The sequence below is a fragment of the Tachyglossus aculeatus genome, chromosome X2 (genome assembly GCF_015852505.1).
Source record: "Tachyglossus aculeatus isolate mTacAcu1 chromosome X2, mTacAcu1.pri, whole genome shotgun sequence".
Classification (NCBI taxonomy): domain Eukaryota; kingdom Metazoa; phylum Chordata; class Mammalia; order Monotremata; family Tachyglossidae; genus Tachyglossus; species Tachyglossus aculeatus.
In genome coordinates this window covers 20,955,553-20,977,297 of record NC_052100.1, presented here as the reverse complement: position 1 = coordinate 20,977,297, position 21,745 = coordinate 20,955,553, and the positions used below count along the sequence as shown (strand labels likewise).

Here is a 21,745-nt window from a genome sequence, read left to right as displayed (position 1 = left end):
GAGGTCAACGACAGTACAACAGCAACAAATACTACTACTACCCCATAGGAGAAGGCAAGCAAGCAGCAGTGGGGGTTAGGTAAAGTCTCCTCAAAGCTACAGGGTCAGGGACTGGTAAAGAGAAACAAATGGCTTACTTGATGACAACTGACAACTGGTAGCGACAGGGAGGTTTTTGATGCTATTGCCAGAGACAGCTAACAAGGATGTTCCTCTGACACATAAGTGGTCATTATCTCCAAGTGACAAGTCTATGAATGAACTGTAAACAGCTTTACAGCTACACCCTCTCATCTCCTCACACACAGCACTCTGTTGCCCCATTCTTAGAAGGAGCTGTCTAAAATCTGGAATGGAAATTGAGGGAAGACACATCCTGATTCTCTAGAACTGGGGTTGGCTCTCTCAGTTGGGGCTATATGAGTCATGGTCTCAGAGCCAGTGGTTGACAGTGCCATCGAGGAAGTACTGCCCTCCCTGCACTGCCACCCCCCGGCTCCCACAACCGGATATGTGAGGAGTGTTGCAAAAATGCCTGCCTGCTGTAGGTGCCTGCTCCACTGGGGCAAGGGGGACAATAGCTCCCAAGTTTTCTGAGCAGGAGTTCCAGAGTGGCTTATCCCAGATTACTGATGTGCCCTGAGGGCTCCTAGTCAGGACTGAAAAGACACAAAATGGCAACTTTCTGATCTCCTAGCTCATAGAAGCCTGTCCCCATTCCCCAGTATATCCTTGCTCCTTTTCTGCCCCGGGATGTACAGTGAAGGCAGGCAGATAAGCAGGCAGGAAGACAGACTCAGTGGCTCTGCTCTTCATGAAGTTACCATTGAAGGGGGCAGGTAAAGGTGCATGTACCCCCCCCCCCCCCCGGGGTTAAGAACAAATCCATGCCCCTTTGTTCTGGGAGTCAGAAGACCTGTGTTCTAATCCTAGCTCTGCTACTTACCTGCTGTGTGGCCTCGACAAGACACTTCACTTCTCTGGGCCTCAGTTCCCTCATCTTTAAAATGGGGATTCAAAAGCTGTTCTCCCTTCTATTTAGACTGTGAGCCCCATGCAGGATAGGAACTGTGTCCAACCTGATTAATGTGTATCTACCCCAGCTCTTAGCACATTGACACATAGTAGGGCTTAACAAATACCATAAACAACTAACAAAGTACTTCTGTCCCTGTCCCACATGGGGCTGACAGTCTTAATCCCTATTTAATAGATGAGATAACTGAGGCCCAGAGAAGTCAAGCGACATGCCCAAGTTCACACAGCAGATAAGTGTTGGAGCTGGGATTAGAGCCTATGTCCTCTAACTCCCAGCACTGTGCTCTTTCCATTAGGCCACACTGCTTCTATTTCAATGAGCTTGGCCATTCACCAAAAGAGAGAGTGGTTACTCAACAAGGTATATGCTATGTCCAGCTGCTTTTTTCAGAGGAGCGTTCTAAAAAATATTGCAATTTTGATGACGTTCTCCTTGCTTTCCGTGTTCTCAGGGAAAACAAGGGATTGTTCCCAGGTAACCGTCACTCACCTCATTTTTTCCAGTCTTCATTTCCCCCTCTCCCCAACCCAAAATCCAACTGGCTTTTGCAGTAGGGGAGACCGGGACTTCATTTGTTTCAGCCATAAGTCAAATGCTGACTGCTTCACAGAACTCTTATGACATCATGTGAACATTTCCATCTGGAGAGAGAGGGAGGCAGAGATTCTAGAGGCCATTAAGATGGGTAATTTACATGCTTCTTGAGCTTGCGCCTGGGGAAATATATTTCACAGGTAATTTCAAGTCTGTTGGCATGTGGAAGAAGTCATTACTCTAAATAGAAAGAGGCTGATGATGTCATAAGAAACCATCAAGAGGCACCATATTAATAGGTTTGTCTTTTCCATGAAAGGAAAACCTGGGCCAATGATTTCATTTGAGCCAAACATTGGAGTTACCTCTTCTAGAGAAAGATAAGCACCAAACCATGGGTTTTGAGGCCTGGACAGAATCTAGGGGGGTTCAATGGGTCTACAGAATTGGGGTTCAATTCTTTGTCGGACTAAGGGAAGTTTGCTTCTGATTCTTCATCTGGATCATGGGCGGGGTGAGGAGGACTGAGATACCATTTGGACTTTTCTGAGTTGGTTTATGAAAATTCAAAGCAGTACTTTGTTTATCTTAGCCTTGACCTTTTCCATTCTCGTTTAGCTTCACTATGGACTTGCAAGCTTCTTAGCATCTTAGCTCAGGCTTACAAATAAGCACATACCTCAAGCTTTAAAAATGGCATGAATTCTTCCTTTCCTTTTGCTTCCCTATTTGTTGGGTTTCCATGGAACTCAGTATCTGGGGGGAGGAAGAGTGATTGTGTTTGCTGGAGGCAGACAACTGTCTTCTCTGAATCTAGTGAGATGATGGCCAAAGACGTCATATGAACAAATTGGATGGGATAGTGAATGCATATTGGGAAACTTGATGTACACTTTGTCTGCGGACATTTTTGAAGTCATTTGCCAGGTTCCATTAGTTTATGTTTACTTGGGCCCTTAGAAGGGAGGAAAAAAGCATTGTTTGCCTAATAAATTGACTGTTGTGTATCATTCTGGGTTGTTGCTTTAACAGGATATAGAGAAGTAGCATGACCTAGTGGGAAGAGCATGGGCCTGGGAGTTAGATGACCTGGGTTCTAATCCTGTCTCTTCCAATTGCTTGCTGTGTGATCTTGGGCAAGTAACTTCTCTGTGCCTCAGTTTCTTCAACTGTAAAATGAGGATTTAATACCTGTTCCTTCTCCTATTTAGTCTATGAGTCCCATGTGGGACAGGGACTCTGTCCAATCTGATTAACTTGTATCTACTCCAGGGCTTAGAACAGTGCTTTACACAGAGTAAGCACATACCAAATACATCAAGAATTATAATAATAGTAAAATTAGTGAGATTTCAATGTGGTATTAGGATATGTCATTATGGTTTAGTGGACTGCGACTTCTTTGATGAGGGAAGTTTCCTTCTTGGCCCAAGTCTGACCTAAACCTTTTTGCTTTTTTTAAAAAAATTGTTTTTAATTTCCCAGCCTGAGCTCAGCCTATAAACTTGTATAGACTGCGGCATGTGAGCCAGGCTAGGGTCAGGCCCAGGATTACTTGGGCCTGATATGTTAATATGTTTTGTTTTGTTTTGTTCTCTGTCTCCCCATTCTAGACTGTGAGCCCACTGTTGGGTAGGGACCGTCTCTATTTGTTGCCAACTTGTACTTCCCAAGCGCTTAGTACTCTGCACACAGTAAGCGCTCAATAAATACGATTGAATGAATGAATTACCCGGATCTCTAAGGGATGATGTATCCTGTGAATATATGGTTTGACACCTTCCCGACATCTTTACCTTTGGCCTATGAAACTTATTGAAAAACTGAGGTGTCACTCTGAAGACAGGTGAGATGGGTCGTTAATGAGACATTGCTCTTCAGAAGGGGATTTGGAGTTCATGGTACAGAGAGGTGGGTGTGGGGTAGCAGGGTTATGGAAGATGAGGAGAAGAGGAGGAGGAATCAGGATAGGTGTCCTGCACACTTCTCATAACCGTAGAATTTATTTTAAAATTGTTTATTTACTTAGGCTGCTAAATATAAAATATACAGCCCAATGATAAGAATACTTCTGTTGGGGTCCCCCTCTGCATTGTTTCTCCTTGTCCAGCTCCTCGCATCTTCCTACAGAGTCCCCAATGAGTTTGAAAGGACTCTGTGGGAGATCAACTATCCCTTCAAAGTCCTTTGCCTTGATGAAGAATCCCTTGAGGCCTGCCATGCTCTCTCACTCATGAACTGGTTAAAACCCTGGATTTGATGGTAATTGATTCCCAGGTCAGGAGAGGTATTTCTGCCATGGGTGGGTGTTTGCTAAACCCTTTCTAAAAACAATTGGGATCATGATGGCTTTGATCCATGTAGAGACAGCATGGGCTAGAGAAGTCACTTCCCAAACATTGTCTACAGGGACCCCTTAGTATCAAAAGCCTCATTTCTTTCTAATATATAATAAGTATGGTACTTAAGTGCTTGTTATGTGCTAAGCACTGCCCTAAGCACGGGGGGGGGGGGGGGAGATACCAATTAATCAGGTAGGACACAGTCCCTGTCCCACATAGTGCGCACAGTCTAAGTAGGAGGGATTCAGGTTCAGTCCCCATTTTACAGATGAGGTAATGGGGCACAGAGAAGTTAAGTAATTTGCCCAAGGTCACACAGCAGAGTGACCTTGGGTAAGTCATTTAACTTCTCTGTGCCTCAGTTACCTCATCTGTAAGGGAAACATATCTCCATTTCCCTTCCTCTCCTACCCCAGAGCTACACTTTTATGCTGCTGTGAGACTGTAGCACTCACTGTGTCATTGCCTCCTACTCTTTTTTCTCTTTTTTACTCCCCCACCACCCCAAGTTTCTGTAAGCAGCCTATCCCTACTTTAAGCCCTTTTTAGAGATACTAGGATAACATTTTGTGAAAGAAATGATTGTAAACTGCTTCACCGAACCAAACAAGCATTATGAGTCGATTCATTCATTCAGTCATTCAATCGTATTTATTGAGTTCTTACTCTGTGCAGAACACTGTACTAAGTGCTTGGAAAGTACAATTTAGCAATAAAGACTAAAGAAAACCTAGGTGATATATCAGCCTGTACCGGTGAAACCATACACACAACCAAAAATCCATATTGGCCACACAGAGCTAAATGTTGTGATGGTATTCTGTTACCTAGGCAGCACAGTGACCAATGATACAATGATAGACAAGGAAGTAGGAAACAGAATCTGGAAGGCCAGCACATTCTTTGGCAGTCATTCAAACAGTGTGACAGCAGCATGAAACCTGGCTTTGAAATCCAGCCCCTATATAGGATCCACATCCAACTACTTGAGCAGTTCCACCGGCAACTTTTACAAGCTGTTCTCAAAATCAAAGGGCAAAATCAAATGACAAACAATGAAATTCTGGAAACCCACCAGTCTCCTAGCACTGAAGCTATGCTCACCTCAGTACAGCTACCCTGGATGGGAAACATGAGGAGAAAGCAGAACCACAGGTTTCCACGTAACTGCTGTATGGAGAGCTGAAATTGGGAAACGAAAAGGAAGGAGGACAGAGAGAAAGTTTTAAGCAAAGCCTTAGATAATGCTGTCTCCCAGCTGAAAACTGGGAGTCACTCACCAAGGATTAAACCAGCAAGGAGTAATAATAATAATAATGATGGTATTTGTTAAGCGCTTACTATGTGCCCAGCACTGTTCTAAGTGCTGGGATGGATACAAGGTTATCAGGTTGTCCCACTTGGAGCTCACAGTCTTGATCCCCATTTTCCAGATGAGGTGACTGAGGCCCAGAGAAGTGAAGTGACTTGCCCAAAGTCACACAGCTGACAAGTGGCAGAGCCGGGATTAGAACCCACGAGTACTACAACCAAGAAAGGAGTAGCCAGCCCTTTTTGAGTAAAAGCTTCATGGGGAACTAGAGATGACAGCACAAGACCCCAAACAGCCCTAGGCATTGCAAACATCAAACATGACAAAACTAGGGGTAGCCCTGCAGTGCACACTATAAGGCCAGGATTTAGTACAGTGAAGCAGCATGGCTTAGTGGACAGAGCATGGGCTAGGGAATCAGAGAACGTGGGTTCTAATCCTGCTCTGCCACTTGAATGCTGTGTAACCTTGGGTAAGCCACTTAACTTCTCTGTGCCTCAGTTATGTCATCTGTAAAATGGGGATGAAGACTGTGAGCCCCACGTGGAACAACCTGATTACCTTGTATCTACCCCATTGCTTAGAACACTGCTTGGCACATAGTAAGTGCTTAACAAATACCATTAATATTATTATTATTATTATTACAGTGTTTTGCACACATTAACTACTCAGTAAGTATGATTGAATGACTACATTGGCCTTTCCAGTCACATATATATTCACAGATGAATTCTACAGTCAGTGGCATCTTCAAATACGAAAGACCGCTATGTGTCTGAGGTCAATGGGACATGTAATTCTAGTTGGCATACAGATATATCCATGTATGGATGATATACTGCTCAAATACATCCATGTGAGAGCAACCCATTTGTAGTGCTTCCTGGGTCCTTCCCAGCCAGCCCTGTCTTTTTGTGGCCTGGGCTGAACTTGTTGCAGGCTAGAGTTGGCTTCTTTGGACAGCTGAGCTTTCTTTTTGTGTGCTCTCTTCCCATTTCCTGGAACAAGTGCACATTGCAATGATCCCTCTCTCACCTCCCAGGAGAGACATGAATTATGCACAGAATAAACAAAGAATCCAGTGTGTCTGTCATTACATCATGAAGGTGTTTAATAATTCACGTGGCGAAAAGATAATCCTGTAAGAGAACCACTTTCTGAGGGCTCTCTCAGCTCACTCTCTAGCCCTTCTAATGTCTCTCTCCTTGCTCCCTGGCCTCATGCTTTCCTTCTCACTTCCCTCCCAACGCAACCCCAAATCCCCTCCCTGGGGTAAGATAAGGAAGAGGCTTGGCCTGAGAGTCGTTGGGTTTGCTGGGCCAATCTCCCAGTTGGTGGAATAAAGACTGGGGCTTTTCCAAGAGGGGATGTAGCTTATCCCTCTCTGATGGGAAGTGTGGTAATTGGTCCACTGGATCAGTTCCATGGCTGAACCATGGGCGTCCTGGTAGGGACATTCTTTCATCAGGGCAATGAAATGAATGGCTCCCATGGGAGCTAAAAGAGTTAATGCTCCTAAACTGTCCCGCAGACTTCCAGGCTACTGTTCACTCAGTAGGAGATGGCACACTCCACCATCTTTAGTGCATTGGAGCAGGAATTTAATAATTGGTGCTCTTGGAGCCTGACAAAGTGCATGTCTCTACCAGAGTGCTAGAAGTCCACTCAACAGAGCCACTGGATGGCCAGCAGGACCTGTCCATCCCAAAGCCTTGTACCTTATGCTAGTCAGGACACCCTACTGGATCTCCAGAGAGGCAGTGACTTCTCTGCCACTGAGCTGGGAAGTAGACTTGCCTCTTGGCATGGCTTAGAAGGGAAGGGAAAGAGGGTGGGGACAGTGCATGAAGGGCACCTGGGAAGGCTGAAATGATTATAATCCTTCTTAAGACTGTGATTTCACTTTCATGGAGGTTGAGCCTTTCAATCCCACTCTGGGCCATCTTGCTCTCTAAACCCAATCCTTCTTCTAATTTTCTCATCATCTTCTGGGCCCCAGAAGCCCACAAACTGTGTGTCATCTTCAACTACTCTCAGTCTCTTAACTCTTCTATCCAATCTGCTACCAGAACTTGCCCATTCTTCCTACTCTGCCTCGTTTGGATCTGCATCTTCTCCATCCAAACAATGCTATTTGCAAGTATTTTTGTGCCTGCCTTCTTTGTTAGAATGTAGCCTTCTTGTGGGCAGGAAACGTGCCACTTCTTTGTTTTGTAATTCCCAACTGTTTAGTACAGTGCATTGCCAATAAATGCAATTTCTACTAAGATAAGGTATCGGGCATCTTTAATGTATTTGCTCGCCCATGATCCAAATGTTACACCAGGGATTATCACTCATGTTCATTAGTGGGTAGAGGATGAGAGAAGATGAGAAAGGTCTCTGAACTCAACACACACTTTCATCAGACATCAATCAGCACTCTCCAGCAAGTAACTCTGCTGTTTCTTCTTTTTGCTTATTTTTCCCCTTCCTTCCATCAAGATTTTATGGGTAAATATCCACTGAAACCAGGAGGCCCAATTAGCAAAGTAACTGGGCACATGCACTCACATGATTGGCATTGTGTGATTAGGAACTATCAACAGAATGAGCCAATTAAAAGGAAAAGTTCCTGTAACAGCAAAAAAAGGACAGCAAAATAATTAATAACCTCATTAAAGAGCAGTATTTGGGCAGCATTCCAAGATGCATAAATTGGAGTGAAATGTTACTGGACAAATAAACTACGTGAGGTATAAACTTGTAAAAGGGACTTTCTTTGCAGTTGAAATATGTTTTAAGCAGTATTTTCACTTAGAAAATTGGTTTTCTACATGCTTGTCTGCACGTGCTCTCAGGAGATTATGGTGGGAACTGAATGAATGAATGTGTGCATTGGGACATGGGGTGGGGAGAAAGAGAGGTTTGTACTAATTAGCATCATACCTATGCAGCAAGGTGTTGTGATGAGAATAAGACTCTTTGGAACTAGAGATCTTGCCAGACCATAGAACAAGCTGTGTGTGGCCTAGCCTTAATTTCCCCACCTGTGAAATGATGGGAGGGGCTGTTTAGAGAGAGAGAGAGAGAGAGAGATTACAGTTGGAGCCCTGGTTTGAGAAACCAGAGTTTCAGTTTAGTCTCTGAAGGTGAACAGCCATCCTTTCACTTGCTGTCACACACTGGGCATGAGTCTATGTGGTGTCCCATTTGTCACCCAGGTGAGCCTTTTTATTTATTCCTTTTTCTTTATGTATCCCACCATCCCCCATTCATTTCCTTCCTTACCCCCACCTCTTTTCCCACTCACCGTATGACTCTCTCTGTGCCCCACTTTTTGCCTTATCTTTGTTCTTCTTTAAATGCAGTAGAGTCATTTCTGACACATAGTGATTCCATGGAAACTCTCCCTTTAGAATGTCCCATCTCGGGCCTTATAGCCCCCCACAATTTCCAGAGCCCTCCCTGCCATTACTAGGCCAGTTCCCTGTTCTGTATCTTGAAATTAACCTATTTGGCTCTGTGAACAAATTTTATTTCTTCCCTGCCCCACAACTGCCTAACAGCCTTTCCCCTTCACTCTACCTATTCCCTGGCTTAGAGCTCCTAAAGCCCTGGGAGTGAGATGGACCCTAGCCAAGAGGGAGGGTAGGACTGTTCCCTCAGTGGTCCACAGCTTGAGAGAGGCCTTGAGCAAACTGCAATACGGTTACATTGTCAGGAAAAGGACTGGGCAGCCATAGCAGGGCAAGGTTTGAAAATCATAGGTGATTCTAAGTGCTTACTATGTGACAAGCTCTACAAGTTAATCAAGTGCCATATGAGGCTCACAGTCTAAGTAGGAGGGAGCATGGGTAGTGAATCCTCATTTTGCAGTTGAGGGAACTGAGGCCCAGAGAACTGAAGTAATGTGCCCAAGGTCACACAGCAGACAAGTGGCAGAGCCCAGGATCACCGACCGCTTTTTCCACTAGGCCATGCTGCTTCCCAAAACAGTTGTACAGAATGGGCTTGGGTTTAAGAGGCATGGGGCTGGTTCAGCAGTGGAGTTGGGGCAGAGAGGCTCAGAGGAGCTGCAGGGATGAGATTTAAAAGAGCCATGGGAAGGGTAGGGCAAATAGAGAAATATACATGAAAAGGCTTACCTGAGCAATGACAGGCGAGGTCGACAGAATCACATCCAAGGTGCATCGACATCAGGCTGGTGTGGAACTTCTCCAGCATCAGCTCTGCTTCACTGAGTGATCTTGAACAAGTTTCTGAGCTCTCTGTGGGGAATAGGAAGTGGGAAGGGCAAGGACTGGGGATGGGAAGAATACCTCCCAACTCCCACATCCCAGGGTGGCTTCAGTATAAATGATGCCACTAGAACAAGAGGCACTAGAGTTCCTTGTAAGAAAAGTGTACCTTATAGTGTCCTTCAAATTCAAAGGTGATGGTGATGTAATTTACCTATGAGCAAGGCCTATATGGAACTGACAATCCAGACTACTTGCAGACACAAGTGTTGTGCTGATCTGCTGGTGGAACCTGACGCTCTGTTTTTTGTTCTTGTTTATTCTCCTCAAAGCCTCTCTTAGAGAAGAGTCCCGAGGCTGGTTAATCTGCTGACTTTGTCTCCCGAAATTGTCTGAAGCTATGCTTTATTGCAACCTTAAAGTGTCTCTTCAGTCCTCCTTGCTTTTAGTCTTTCCATTTCAGCTCACCAGGCAGTAGCTCTTTATCCATTTTCCTGTCATCCCTTCTCCTCTCGTGGCCCACCCAACAAAGCTGTTTTAAGGTGAACATAGCATCAGTGCTAGTAGACTAACTTTATTCTAGAACTTTGTAACTTATGATCCCGCCTTAACCCTTGATGTTGAATATGGTATCTAGGTGACGATGATGAAATTGCTCAATGAGCCAGATGGAGTATTTGAGGTAGGTCAAAATCCCCCAACCATATAAAGACAGTTCAATAGCAATACATCTTCGTAGCCCTTCATTTTGGTGCGAAGCTTAATACCACATTGTCACCACACTCTGTCTGACCTTCGCCCAAAGGAAACACTAGCCTTCTTGATTCAATTTTCTGCTTCCTTGTCTATCGGTACATCATTGGATGGTTTGCTGTTTGGATGTCTTATTCTGTAACAGCATTAATTCCATTTTGCTAATGAAGATCTTTGGTTAGATGGAGGGTTTCTTTGGTGCATGTGGATACATTATCCTAGTTTTCTTTAGATTTATTAGTCCAGAGTGGAGAGCTGACTCTACAAAATGATGCACAATTATTTACATCTCGTGTAGGGTAACTCCTGGACTAGTTGAAAGAGCACAGGACTGGGAGTCAGGAGACCTGGGTTCTATTCCCAGTGCTACCACCTGCCTGCAGTGTGCCTGTTTTCTCACCTGTAAAATGGGGATTAAATATCTGTTCTCCCTTCCCCTTAGACTGTGAGTCATGTGTGGGACAGGGACTGTGTCCAATCTGATTATCCTGCATCTACCCCATAGTTAGCCCAGTGCTTGGCACACAGTAAGTACTTAATGAATACTATTATTATTATTATGAAGAATACACAGAAGAATTTTCCAGAGGATTTGAAACATGTTTTACCCTCAGCATCCAGGCCCCTCGTTGCATCCTGTAGCATGGCAGGATAGAATAATTCAGGACCAGACCAAACACAGAGCTCAGTTTTATCCTGTTGGCTATAGAGAAGGATCAGATAGGGCACGCTCAGGTCTGACACAACCACTCTTATTGTCCAGTAAACAGATGGCTCCACTGTCAGGGAATCCCCCAGATTGCAGGGAATCTTGTGAGAGGAGAGTTGGTGAAGGGAAGGCAGTATGTGTATATAGTTGTTCATTCATTCATTCATTTTTTCCATCATATTTGAGCACTCACTGTGTGCAGAGCACTGTACTGTTTGGTAAAGTACTATACAACAGTAGTGACATTCCCTGCCCACAACAAACATACAGTCTAGATGGGGGGAGACAGACATCAATACAAATAATAAAATTACAGATATGTACATAAGTGCTGTTTGGCAAAGGGAGCAATTCAGGGCAATGCAGAAGGGAGTGGGAGATGAGGCAAAGTGGGGTTTAGTCTGGAAAAGCCTTTTGGAGGAGATGTGCTTTCAGTAAGGCTTTGAAAGGGTGGGGAGAGTAATTGTCAGATTTGAAGAGGGAGGGCATCCCAGGAGGTTCAAGGAGTTTGGGCAGGAGTGGAAATTAGGGAATGGGGACAATAGAAGCAGTGTGGCCTAGTGGAAAGAACACAGGCCTAGGAGTCAGAAAACCTGGGTTCTCAGCCTGACTCTGCCACTTCTCTCCTGTGTAACTTTGGGCAAGTCCCGTAACTTCTCTGTGCCTCAGTTACCTCATCTAAACAATGGGGTTTAAGACTGTGAACCCCACGTGGTACATGGATTGTATTTTACCAGATTTAGCTTATATCTACCCCAGTGTTTAGTACAGTACCTGGCATATAGTAAGCACTTGACAGATAACATTAAAAAATAGCTCGAGTATGCAGTGGGGTCAAGAGAACATTTTTTTTAGTTTGAAGTAGATAAGCATGTTTGAAAACAATGATATTCTTCAACAGTAGATCTAGAAGGGCCCTAGCAAGGATTTTGCTGGCAATGGACAACAGTGAAGATAGCTATGATGGTTACACCTTAGAGAGCTGGTGGCATCATCTCATAATTCCATAAATTAAAGAAAAGCTTGATAACCACTTAAGCAGAATGTCTCCCTTTAGTCATAAATAATCAGGTCCGAGTGTTTTCTCAGAAACATGGAATCATGGAAACATGGAAACATGCTTGTCATGGAAACATGAGAAACAGCATGGCTTAGTGGAAAGAGCCCAGGCTTTGGAGTCAGAGGTCATGGGTTCAAATCCTGACTCTGCCAATTGTCAGCTGTGTGACTTTGGGCAAGTCACTTAACTTCTCTGTGCCTCAGTTACCTCATCTGTAAAATGGGGATTAAGACCGTGAGCCTCCCATGGGAAAACCTTATCACCTTGTACCTCCCCAGCACTTAGAACAGTGCTTTGCACATAGTAAGTGCTTAATAAATGCCATTATTATTATTATTATTATTCATTCAATTGTATTTATTGAGCACTTACTGCGTGCAGAGCACTGTACTAAGCTCTTGGGAAGTACAAGTTGGCAACATATAGAGACGGTCCCTACCCAACAGCGGGCCATTATCTTGGTGAAGAACGCCCAGGAAGGAGCTGAACTTGGAAGAGAGTGGGTGGTTGCGTGGATTCCCAACCTCTTCTCACCAGTGTGATGCTACAGGGATTTTTTAGCCCTAAATTCCAGCCAAATGAGTTCCTGGATTCACTTCAGGAGTGTCTGGTCCCTGGTCAGCTTCCGCTGGTCTTAAAGCCCTCCAGTTCTTCTGTTCTTGAAAAGCAAGTTTGGAGACCTTCTGCAGGAGTCCCTGCACTCCATCACTGCCACCACCCTTCGACTGAAGCCCAAGAATCTCTCTGAAAGCAAAGATTCATTAGTGTACCATTCCCCTCTCAGGCTGGCCACAGAAAAGAGAAAAGTGCCCTCCCCTCCCCATCCCACGAGTCCCCAGGCCCACATATCTCTCCAGCACCCGGAGCCTTTCCTCCAGCTCCAACTGCAGGCGGAACCAAGATCAGAGATCTCAGTAATATTTAATAGCTTCTTACTTAGGTATCAAGGAAAATAATTCCAGTTTAAACTGCCTTTCCTTTAATCTAATACTTTTTCCTGCCAGCAGCCTCTGTGCTTGTAGGTGTAGCAGGGCTCACATTCCTTTGGTCCTTTTCTCCCTGGGCAACCCAGGTTCCAGTCTCACCCTCCCTGAGTCCTTTGGACATAGGGCCTCAGAATCCTTTTTCCCCTTCAGGGACGGGAGCCTTGCCCTTCCAGGGTCCTCTCAAGCACACGGTTCACTGCCTCGCACCTCAGGATGGCCAAGAGTCTTCTCTTCTGACTATCTGCCTCCTTCTCTTCCCGCCGCCCCACAGCATCCTCCCCAATCCTTCTCTCTGGCTCAGCTAAATGTTTACACTTCCCTCAGGGAGGAACACCACAGAGTGACTCTCCTGGCTTCCTCCTCCCCTTCTAAATGTGAGGTCCTGTGGGACATGTTGTCACAGCCATGGGATAGACTTTTCTGTGGAAAAGAAACTATGCCCAAGGAATCAACTCCAAACTCATTTTAAATAAAAAGAAATAATCATTTTCCCCCAAAATGTTCCCCAAAATTGCCATGGACAGACCTTCTGGGAAAGAAAATATGCCCAAGGGACTTATTCTACACTATTTGAAATTTTTTAAAAAAGATTTTCTTCCACATTGAGTAATTAGCTTTTTTTGAGTTTTAGCTGGACAAATACATTTGTCAGAGGGCTGGGGAGATTGATCTGAGTTTTTGGGGAGATAAGGGAGGCTTAGGACTTAATCTTAAATCACTGTCACGGTCAAACAAGCTTCTGACATTAACTTTCCCTCCTACTTATCCACTCTTTCTTCTAACTACGCCCCACCCTCTTTGTTCCTCTAAAGCAACCTACTCACTATGCTCTGATCTCCTGTCTCTTGCCACTGACCTCCTGCTCACACCCTCCTTCCTACCCGGAGTTCCCGCCCACCTTCACCTCCATCAGACAACTATTCTCCCCATCTTCAAAGCTCTTCTGAAATCACATCTCCTCTAGGAGGCCTTCCCTGACTCATTTATAATCTCCCTGGATTATAGTTTTCCCCAACTATCACTTCAGCCCCAACTATGCATTTGTGCCCTCACCACCATGTTTAGCACTCTGAATTTATCAATTTACCCTATTATCGCTAACAACTTGCCCTTCTGTGACAGCCAGTTCCACTGCCCCCCCCCCCCCGCACCCCACTCCCCGCAACACTTAGAAGGGGAAGAAGGAAGCCAGGGGAGTCAATCCATGGTGCTCTTCCTCTCTGAGGGAAGTGTAATGATTTAACAGAGCTTTCCCCCTTCCTGAAGCCAGCCCTGGTAGAGGGGGGTGGTGGGGGTGGATGATTCTTTGCTTCTGGAGTAATGCCTGGGCTTCAGTTGAAGGATGATGATGGGATGCAGGGTCTTGGGGTATCCTGAGCAGAAGGTCACCACCAAAACTGGTAGGCCTTTTGGACCCAGCAGAGGCTGACCCCAGTCTGGACACTCCTAAAATTACTACAGGGGCTCTTTTGGCCAGAATTTGGGACTGATTCATCCTTACTATATGGTAAACTCCTTGAGGATTGGGATCATATCTACTGTTTCCCACACACTTAGTACAGTACTCTGCCCACAGTGCAGTACTCTGCCCACAGTGACTGCTAAATAAATCCTAGTGATTGATTAAGTGGGAGATTGATTAGAATGGTGATGGGAATCACTATAGGGCTTTTAGGAGATGAGATGTCATGATCAAATCCCTCCTCAATGCAAATGTATGCATTTTCTCATTAAGCCTTTCAGTCTTCCCTGCCAAGTGAAAGTAGGAGTCTCATTTCAAAAGTGAGGAAACTGAGGTGCAGAAATTGTGTGGAAAATTTTAGGGAGCCAAAAAAGTGTTAAAAGAGTGTGGTCTATACTGAGGTCTGGCTATCTTTATGTTTCATTTATAAATGCCATTTTCTAACATGAGTAAGACACTTCAGGCTGTGCATCTTTGGGAATTATTGCTCTTTTAGCCCTGTAATACTACCTGAGGTGTGTAATAATGGACCAGAAATTCAGGGACTGTCATATCTGATCACTTACCCGTTATATACTAGAGTCACTTCAAAGTGAAAGCTCTGTGTACATAATAGCGAATCAGTTACTGTACCCTTTTCATCCTAGCTCAAGTCCCCTTTCATTTTTTTTGCTTCAGAAAATTGCAAGGGCCAGTGGAGAGGTGGCAGGCCAAATGAAATATAATAAGAATAATTAATAGCACTTTATTTAAAAAGGTACTCTCCCACTGGAGCCAAGCAATAATTGGCTAGCATGCCATGGTAGATGGGGGGGGGTGGCAGGGGTTGGCAGAGAGAGAGCGAGAGAGAGAGAGAGAGCGCACACAGCACATGGATTCTAGTGGATCCAGAGCCCAAATGTAATTGAAGGAATCTGGTGGACAATTCTGTCCTGGTACTTTTTGAAATTGACACTGCCCTGGTAGTTTAACTTTTTGCCTCATGTATTTCCTTCTCTCAGTGTTTTCAGGCTGCCCTTTGTCCGGGTAGCATGCTGTGACATTACGGGGCGTTCTCCACCCTAAATCCTCCAGGAGCTCGAGGATGCTAGGAGCCCCTGGAGTCACCTAGGGAGCGCCTGGACCCTGATCAGCCTCCACTGGGCTCTAAAATCCTCCAATTCTCCTGTTCTTCTAAAACAGGTTTGAGGGCACTGCACTCCGATCACTGCCACCCCTCTTTGATTGAGCCTAGGCATCTCCCCAAAGATATAGAGATCATCATGGACCTCTCCCGCACCCACGGCTGGCTACAGGAAGCCAGTGGACAAAGCGCTCCTTCCCCTACACATGGCTCCCCAGTCCATGTGCCTCCCCGGCTTTCGGAGCATCTTCCCCAACCCCTAACACATGCAGATACCAAGATCTGAGAGCTCAACCACATTTTATAACTTCTTAAAGATAACAAGATAACAAATAAAAAAAATCTAGGTCAAACTACCTTTCCCTGGATCTACTACTTCCCCTCCCCCTCCTGCCACAGGACCCTCTGTACTTCCCTGGAGAGGCCTGAGACTCACATTCTTTTCCCTCTCAGGAGCAGGAGCCTTGCTCCTCGAGAGTCTTAGTCTCTGGGCTCCTAACCCCTAGGGACCCTCTCCGATCTCTCCCCCTGCCCGGTGTCCATACTGTGTCACAGTATGCGCTTTCCCTGTGCTCTGCTCTCCTAGGCACATGGCTCACTAACCTCTCACCCCCAAGATGGCCGAGGGTCTTCCTTTCCCTCCAAAGATGGTCTGTTTCTTCACTATGGCTTGGCTAAGTGTTTTCATTTCCCTCAGGGAGAGGCACCACGAAGCTACTTTCCTAAGTGTGGAGGCCAGTGGGTCTGGTCATCATACACACTAGTAAAGAAATAAAGTTGCATGAATCATCGCTGACCCTGGGCATATGCCTATCTGCAAAGCTAATTTTCTGTTCACATTTGTGCACTCACGCACACATACACCCACATTCATGTGTATAATGTACTGGATGCTTCTTGATGCCTTTCACTGACTATATGCCCTTGCTCCCATCTCATTCCCTCTTCACCCCAGGTGCTCCTACATCACCCTTGTCCTTTGGAGGGCAAAATTGCTGTGTCACCTGTCTCTGAGTTTTTGATTGGTATAATTATAGATGGGTATTCTACATAATTTATTCTAAAAGCCTGGATTATACTGTACGATTAAATCACGTTATGATCAACAACTTCATGTATAAAATTAACAACTGGCAACAATTTAATCTATGCAAGAACTGCGTGCATTTGGCAGTTCTGTTTGGGTTTTTTTTTTTCCCCTGCCCTCTAATTTTTTCCCCTCTGAGAGAGTGCTTATGGGTGCCATGCCCTAGAAGATCTGGCCAGGGCCTCTTCAAAATTGTCTGGGTACCAGGGGATGGGAAGATAACTGGATGGTGAGCAGAATAGACTGAATCAGGGCTCCTAGGTAGGTATAAACTCCCTTCCAACCACATTTTGTAACTTACTCTGCCTTTTGAACTTGGGTTACCTGAATGATATGCCTTTAGGTTTCAGACTTTACATTTCTAAAGTGAAGGTTGAGTCTCTTTGAGATTTTATGATGGTTTCACATTCATACTATGGATTTGACCCAAGTTCTCTCACCCCCTCTTGCAAAGTCCTTCACCAGGCTGCTTACACTTTTCACTTGTCCTATTCTGTCACCTTTCCCAGGAAAATTCATTCAGTGTCCAATGAGGATTTTGATGTAAATGAGGCACAGAGAAATTAAGTGACTTGCCCAATGTCACATAACAGACAAGAGGAAGATTTTGACTAAGACTCTCATCTCTGATCCCATGCTTGGAATGGTCCCCTGTCCTGGTTTGCCAAACCTGCTCTCTCCCATCATCCAGATAGAGCCTGAAATCCCATCTCTTCCAGATGCCTTCCCTGAAGAATGAGAGCTGGTGATTTCCCTGGCCCGCATCACCCTACTAAGGCGCTTACCCCTTAGCTTGTTCACAACATAAATGTCTCATTTAACTTACATGCACATTGGTCTGTGGTCTCTGCATCCTTTATTCAGGCCACACTTTTGTAAGTGCCTGCCTCTCAAGGAAGTTACAACTGTGTCTGGTTTTTTGTTCTTTTTTTTTTTTGGTTTGGTTTTGTAACTCCCCACCATATGTGCTCTGCACAGTAGGACTCACTACTTCCTGGTGACTGGAGGCTGAGACGGCGAGTCAGGAATGTGCCTGTGCACTTCTTTATATAGCACCACGGTAACATGATGAATAGTTGAGAAGCAGTATGACCTAGTGGAAAGAGCACGAGCCTGGGAATCAGAGGACCTGGGTTCTAATCCTGGCTCTACTACTTGTTAGCTGTGTGAGCTTGGGCAAGTCATTTCACTTCTGCCTCCATCCCTTCATTTGCAAGATAGAGATTCAATGCTTGTTCTTCCTCCTACTTAGACTGTGAGCCCCTTGTGGGACCTGATTATCTTGTATCTACCCCAGTGCTTAGTAGTGCTTAGCACATAGTAAGTGCTTAACAAAAACCACAATTACTATTATGCTTTTGAGAATGATGATGAAAATCACAGTTTGCTCCAGGTTCTTACACAAGAATCCCCATTAACTAGAGCTAAAATGAAGATGACCACATTGTCTTCCTACTTCTCCATCCTAACCCCTACCCTATTGCTCAAACAATCAATGAGTGGAATTTATTATTGAGTGGCTTCTGTGTACAGAGCACTATTACTAAATGCTTGGGAGAGTACAATGGAATTAGTAGACATTATCCCTTCCCACAAGGATTTACAGTCTAATGAACTTTTGCCCCATCAACCTGCCTATGGCTCATTGATGCAGTGAAGGCTACTGTTTTGGGCTCCTAGCCTAGCTTCTCTTTTTGCCTCATTCCCCTTTTTGCTAAATGACTGCTTAGAGGGACTTGTAGAAAAATGGGGTTAGAAGTTACCCATTGCCAAATGGAACTGTGTCAAACACTTCACGTTACAGGTTTATTTGTAGTGATTTACTCTGAATAAATAATTTGTTGCTTTTAAAACTCATGTTGGGATTTTCATATTCAGTTTTCTTGGATGCTACTGAGGCTTACAAACTGAAACGGGCTGGTTTTGTGCAAACTTTTCCAAGCATCAGAAGATATTTCATAGACTATCAGATCTGTTCTATGTATATTATAATAGCTAAAATGGTCTTTACTGTCCACACTTTTGAACAGGCATAGTAAGCATGATTCAGAGATGCATTGTGGAACATGCCTCTAAGCCTCTTCTTTCTTCTGCAACTGTTTCAGTTGATTTTCGTGGAAGTCTGTGTTGGGTGGGGAAGTATACTCACTGCAAGCAGATGTTAGGGTTCCCTTAATCTAGTTATAATAGGGAGCAGAAGGAGGAGATGCAGATGAGTGATATGGGGAGAGGATAGTATGGTTCAATGTAGACAGGGCCAGAAACTGTACAGACTGAGTAGAATTTTGGTTGGGCAAATGATTTGGAGAAACGCCCTGTAAGGCAGACAAACTCTCAAATGCCTCAGTCATGCACTGGTTTTATAACAGTATTCATTGAGCTCCTACTGTGGGCAAGGCACTGTATTTGTAGCCCCTTGGGAACATACAACAAAATGAAAGGATGTGGTCCCTGGCCTTGAGGAGCTTAGAACTGTCGGAATCAAGAATACACAAATTGCCAAATAAGCCATCGTATGTGTGTTATATTGTTGTGTTGTACTCTCCCAAACGCTTAGTAGAGTGCTCCTGCACACAGTAAGCACTCAGTGAGCAAAGTTGATTAATTGATGAGAGAGCATAGAGAGAAATGCTTACAAACCTAAGAAAGAAATTCGAGATAACAAACAGCTCTTCCCATGAGGGCTAAGGTGGCTAATGGGATGACATTACCAGGAAGGTGGTGATTAGTCAGGGAGTTCCTCTTCGAGGAGGTGTTTTGAGGAGGGGAAGTGAAGAGGGATGAGCAAGGTACAGTTTGAAGATGAGCTTAGCAAGAGTATAAATCAATACAGACAGATGAGTCTGTGTGTGTGTGTGTGTGTGTGTGTGTGTGTGTATTTTTTAAATGGACTTCAAGAGCTTACTATGTGCCAGGCAATGTACTAAGTGCTGGAGTCGATAAAAAGATAATCAGGATGGACACAGTCCTGGGGCTCACAATCTTAATTCCCATTTTACAGATGAGGTGACTGAGGCACAGAGAAGTTTAGTGAATTGCCCAAGATCACACAGCAGACGAGGCAGAACCAGGTTTAGAACCCAGGTTCTTCTGACTCCCAGGACCTTGCTCTATCCACTAGACCATGGTCCTTCTCCACATGTAAATACTTATACCTGTGTAAACATATCTCTCTTATTTGAATTTATTTCACTAGTAACATTAATTGAGAACCTGCACTGGGCACTTAGAATGAACAAGGAAGACCCACCACATCTTTAGGGGATGAGGTTTGGGTGTTGCAATAATGGGTACTGCTGAAATGGAATGAGGCTCTAGCACACAGTCAGCCTAAGGATATATACATATATATCTGGTGAGAGAATGTGGATGGTTCAGCACAAAATATCACCACTACTGCTTAGAGAGGCAGCGTGGCTTAGTGCATAGAGCACGGGCTTGGGAGTCAGAAGGATCTGGGTTCTAATACTGACTCTGCCACTGGTCAGCTTTGTGACCTTGGGCAAGTCACTTCACTTCTCTGGGCCTCAGTTATCTCATCTGTAAAAATGGGGATTAAGGTTGTGAGCCCCATGTGGGACAGGGACTGTGTCCAATCTGATTAGCTTATATTTACACCAGCGCTTACTACAGTGCTTGATACATAGTAAGTGCTGAACAAGTACCACTGTTATTATTATTATTAATACAATTCGAGTGCATCTCCCGCTGGTGGTAGGACACATTTTCCCCTTCATCAATATTGGTGTCTGAGTAATGCTCACCAGGAAGATGGGGGCCAGAAAAGGTGCACTACTCGACTTCTATTGACCCAGTGTCCAAATTGTGCAAGAGATTCTTTTCCAAGGGCAGTCTCATGGATGCAGCCTCACCAAAGGATGACTCTGCTCTCATTACAACTATATATTCAGTGAGAGAATGCTTGATATTGGATTCAAAATGATGCACTTTAATCGTTCTTCAAAGAACAGAACTATGTTTTGTTTCTTTTGTCCTTTGTTTTGCCTTGCATGTTAACCAAGATCAGAAGCTTATAAATCAATCTGTGGTATTTCTGAGTGCTTACTGTGTGCAGATCACTGAACTAAGTGCTTGGGAGAGTACAATATAATAGAGTTGGTAGACACGATCCCTGCTTTCGAGGAGCTTACAGTTTAGTGTTCACAAATCTGCCCAGTTGCAACTCTTTGCAAGTTCCTGGCATTTTGCCCATACCTAGTGCTGTGGAAACTGAAAGCCATAAACCAAGATGAGGGTACTAATTTTCCTGCCTCCCATTTCAGTTATCCTGCTTTTTTCCCTAGTGCCCAGACTCCTATTCTAACTGAATGCATCTCTCTCTCTCTCTCTCTCTCTCTCTCTCTCTCTCTCTCTCTCTGTGTGTGTGTGTCTGTCTGTCTGTCTGTCTGTCTGTCTGTCTGGATGTCTGGATGTCTGGATATTTCTTACAGGATGCAGTATTGGTCCAGAAGACTGGAACAGGAAATTGATGGAGTGATGAAGATTTTCGGTGGTGTCCAGCAGCTCAGAGGGGTAAGCCTGCCTCTCTTGGTTTCTCTTCCTTGCAACCCTGCATGCATTCCTGCTGATGATAATAAAATATCTCACTCTTTGGCATGTAGAGGCAGGGCTGGGAGCTTGTCCTTCCTGGTGGCTTCTAATTGTTAAATAGGAAAAATGCAGGTACCCAGTGTTCTTGATTTCTATCCTTTGTTTAAGCTTTGCACACATTTTGGACCCCTTACTAGTCCATACAAGAACACAGTTGCTTCTGTCCTGCTGGCACAGGTTGTTTTAAATACTTCTTTCCCATAGAATCAATCAGGAACTGAGCTGGTGGGTAATTCTCAGACACGGGGTACACATCCCACTGTTTAGCTGGGATTCTCATGTGCATTCCTTTGGGGATGAGCATCTGCATTGTAAACACCACTTCCCCCACAAGCTATGGTTTGAACCCTGCCTTGCTTACAAGAATGAAAGAGCAAGGACTGTCCACACTAGTCATTTTGTTACTTGTTGTTTTAGTAATTACTGAACTCTCTCTCTGTACTGGTTGTGGAACACACCATCCCTGTTATTTAGGTGCTGAGAGTCTACAGTTTGCCTAAGCTT

At 44.6% G+C, this 21,745-nt stretch overlaps 1 protein-coding gene across 6 annotated transcripts in view; it reads left to right on the top strand.

Annotated features, from left to right (window-relative positions):
• The window catches only part of CACNA2D2 (calcium voltage-gated channel auxiliary subunit alpha2delta 2), a 579,266-nt gene that overhangs the window by 30,292 nt on the left and 527,229 nt on the right, over nucleotides 1–21,745 (top strand). For all 6 annotated transcript variants that reach the window (XM_038770682.1, XM_038770688.1, XM_038770684.1 and 3 more), the window contains exon 2: nucleotides 21,082–21,163. In XM_038770682.1, coding sequence (XP_038626610.1) covers nucleotides 21,082–21,163 — 82 coding nt within the window. The remainder of the gene's footprint in view (nucleotides 1–21,081; nucleotides 21,164–21,745) is intronic.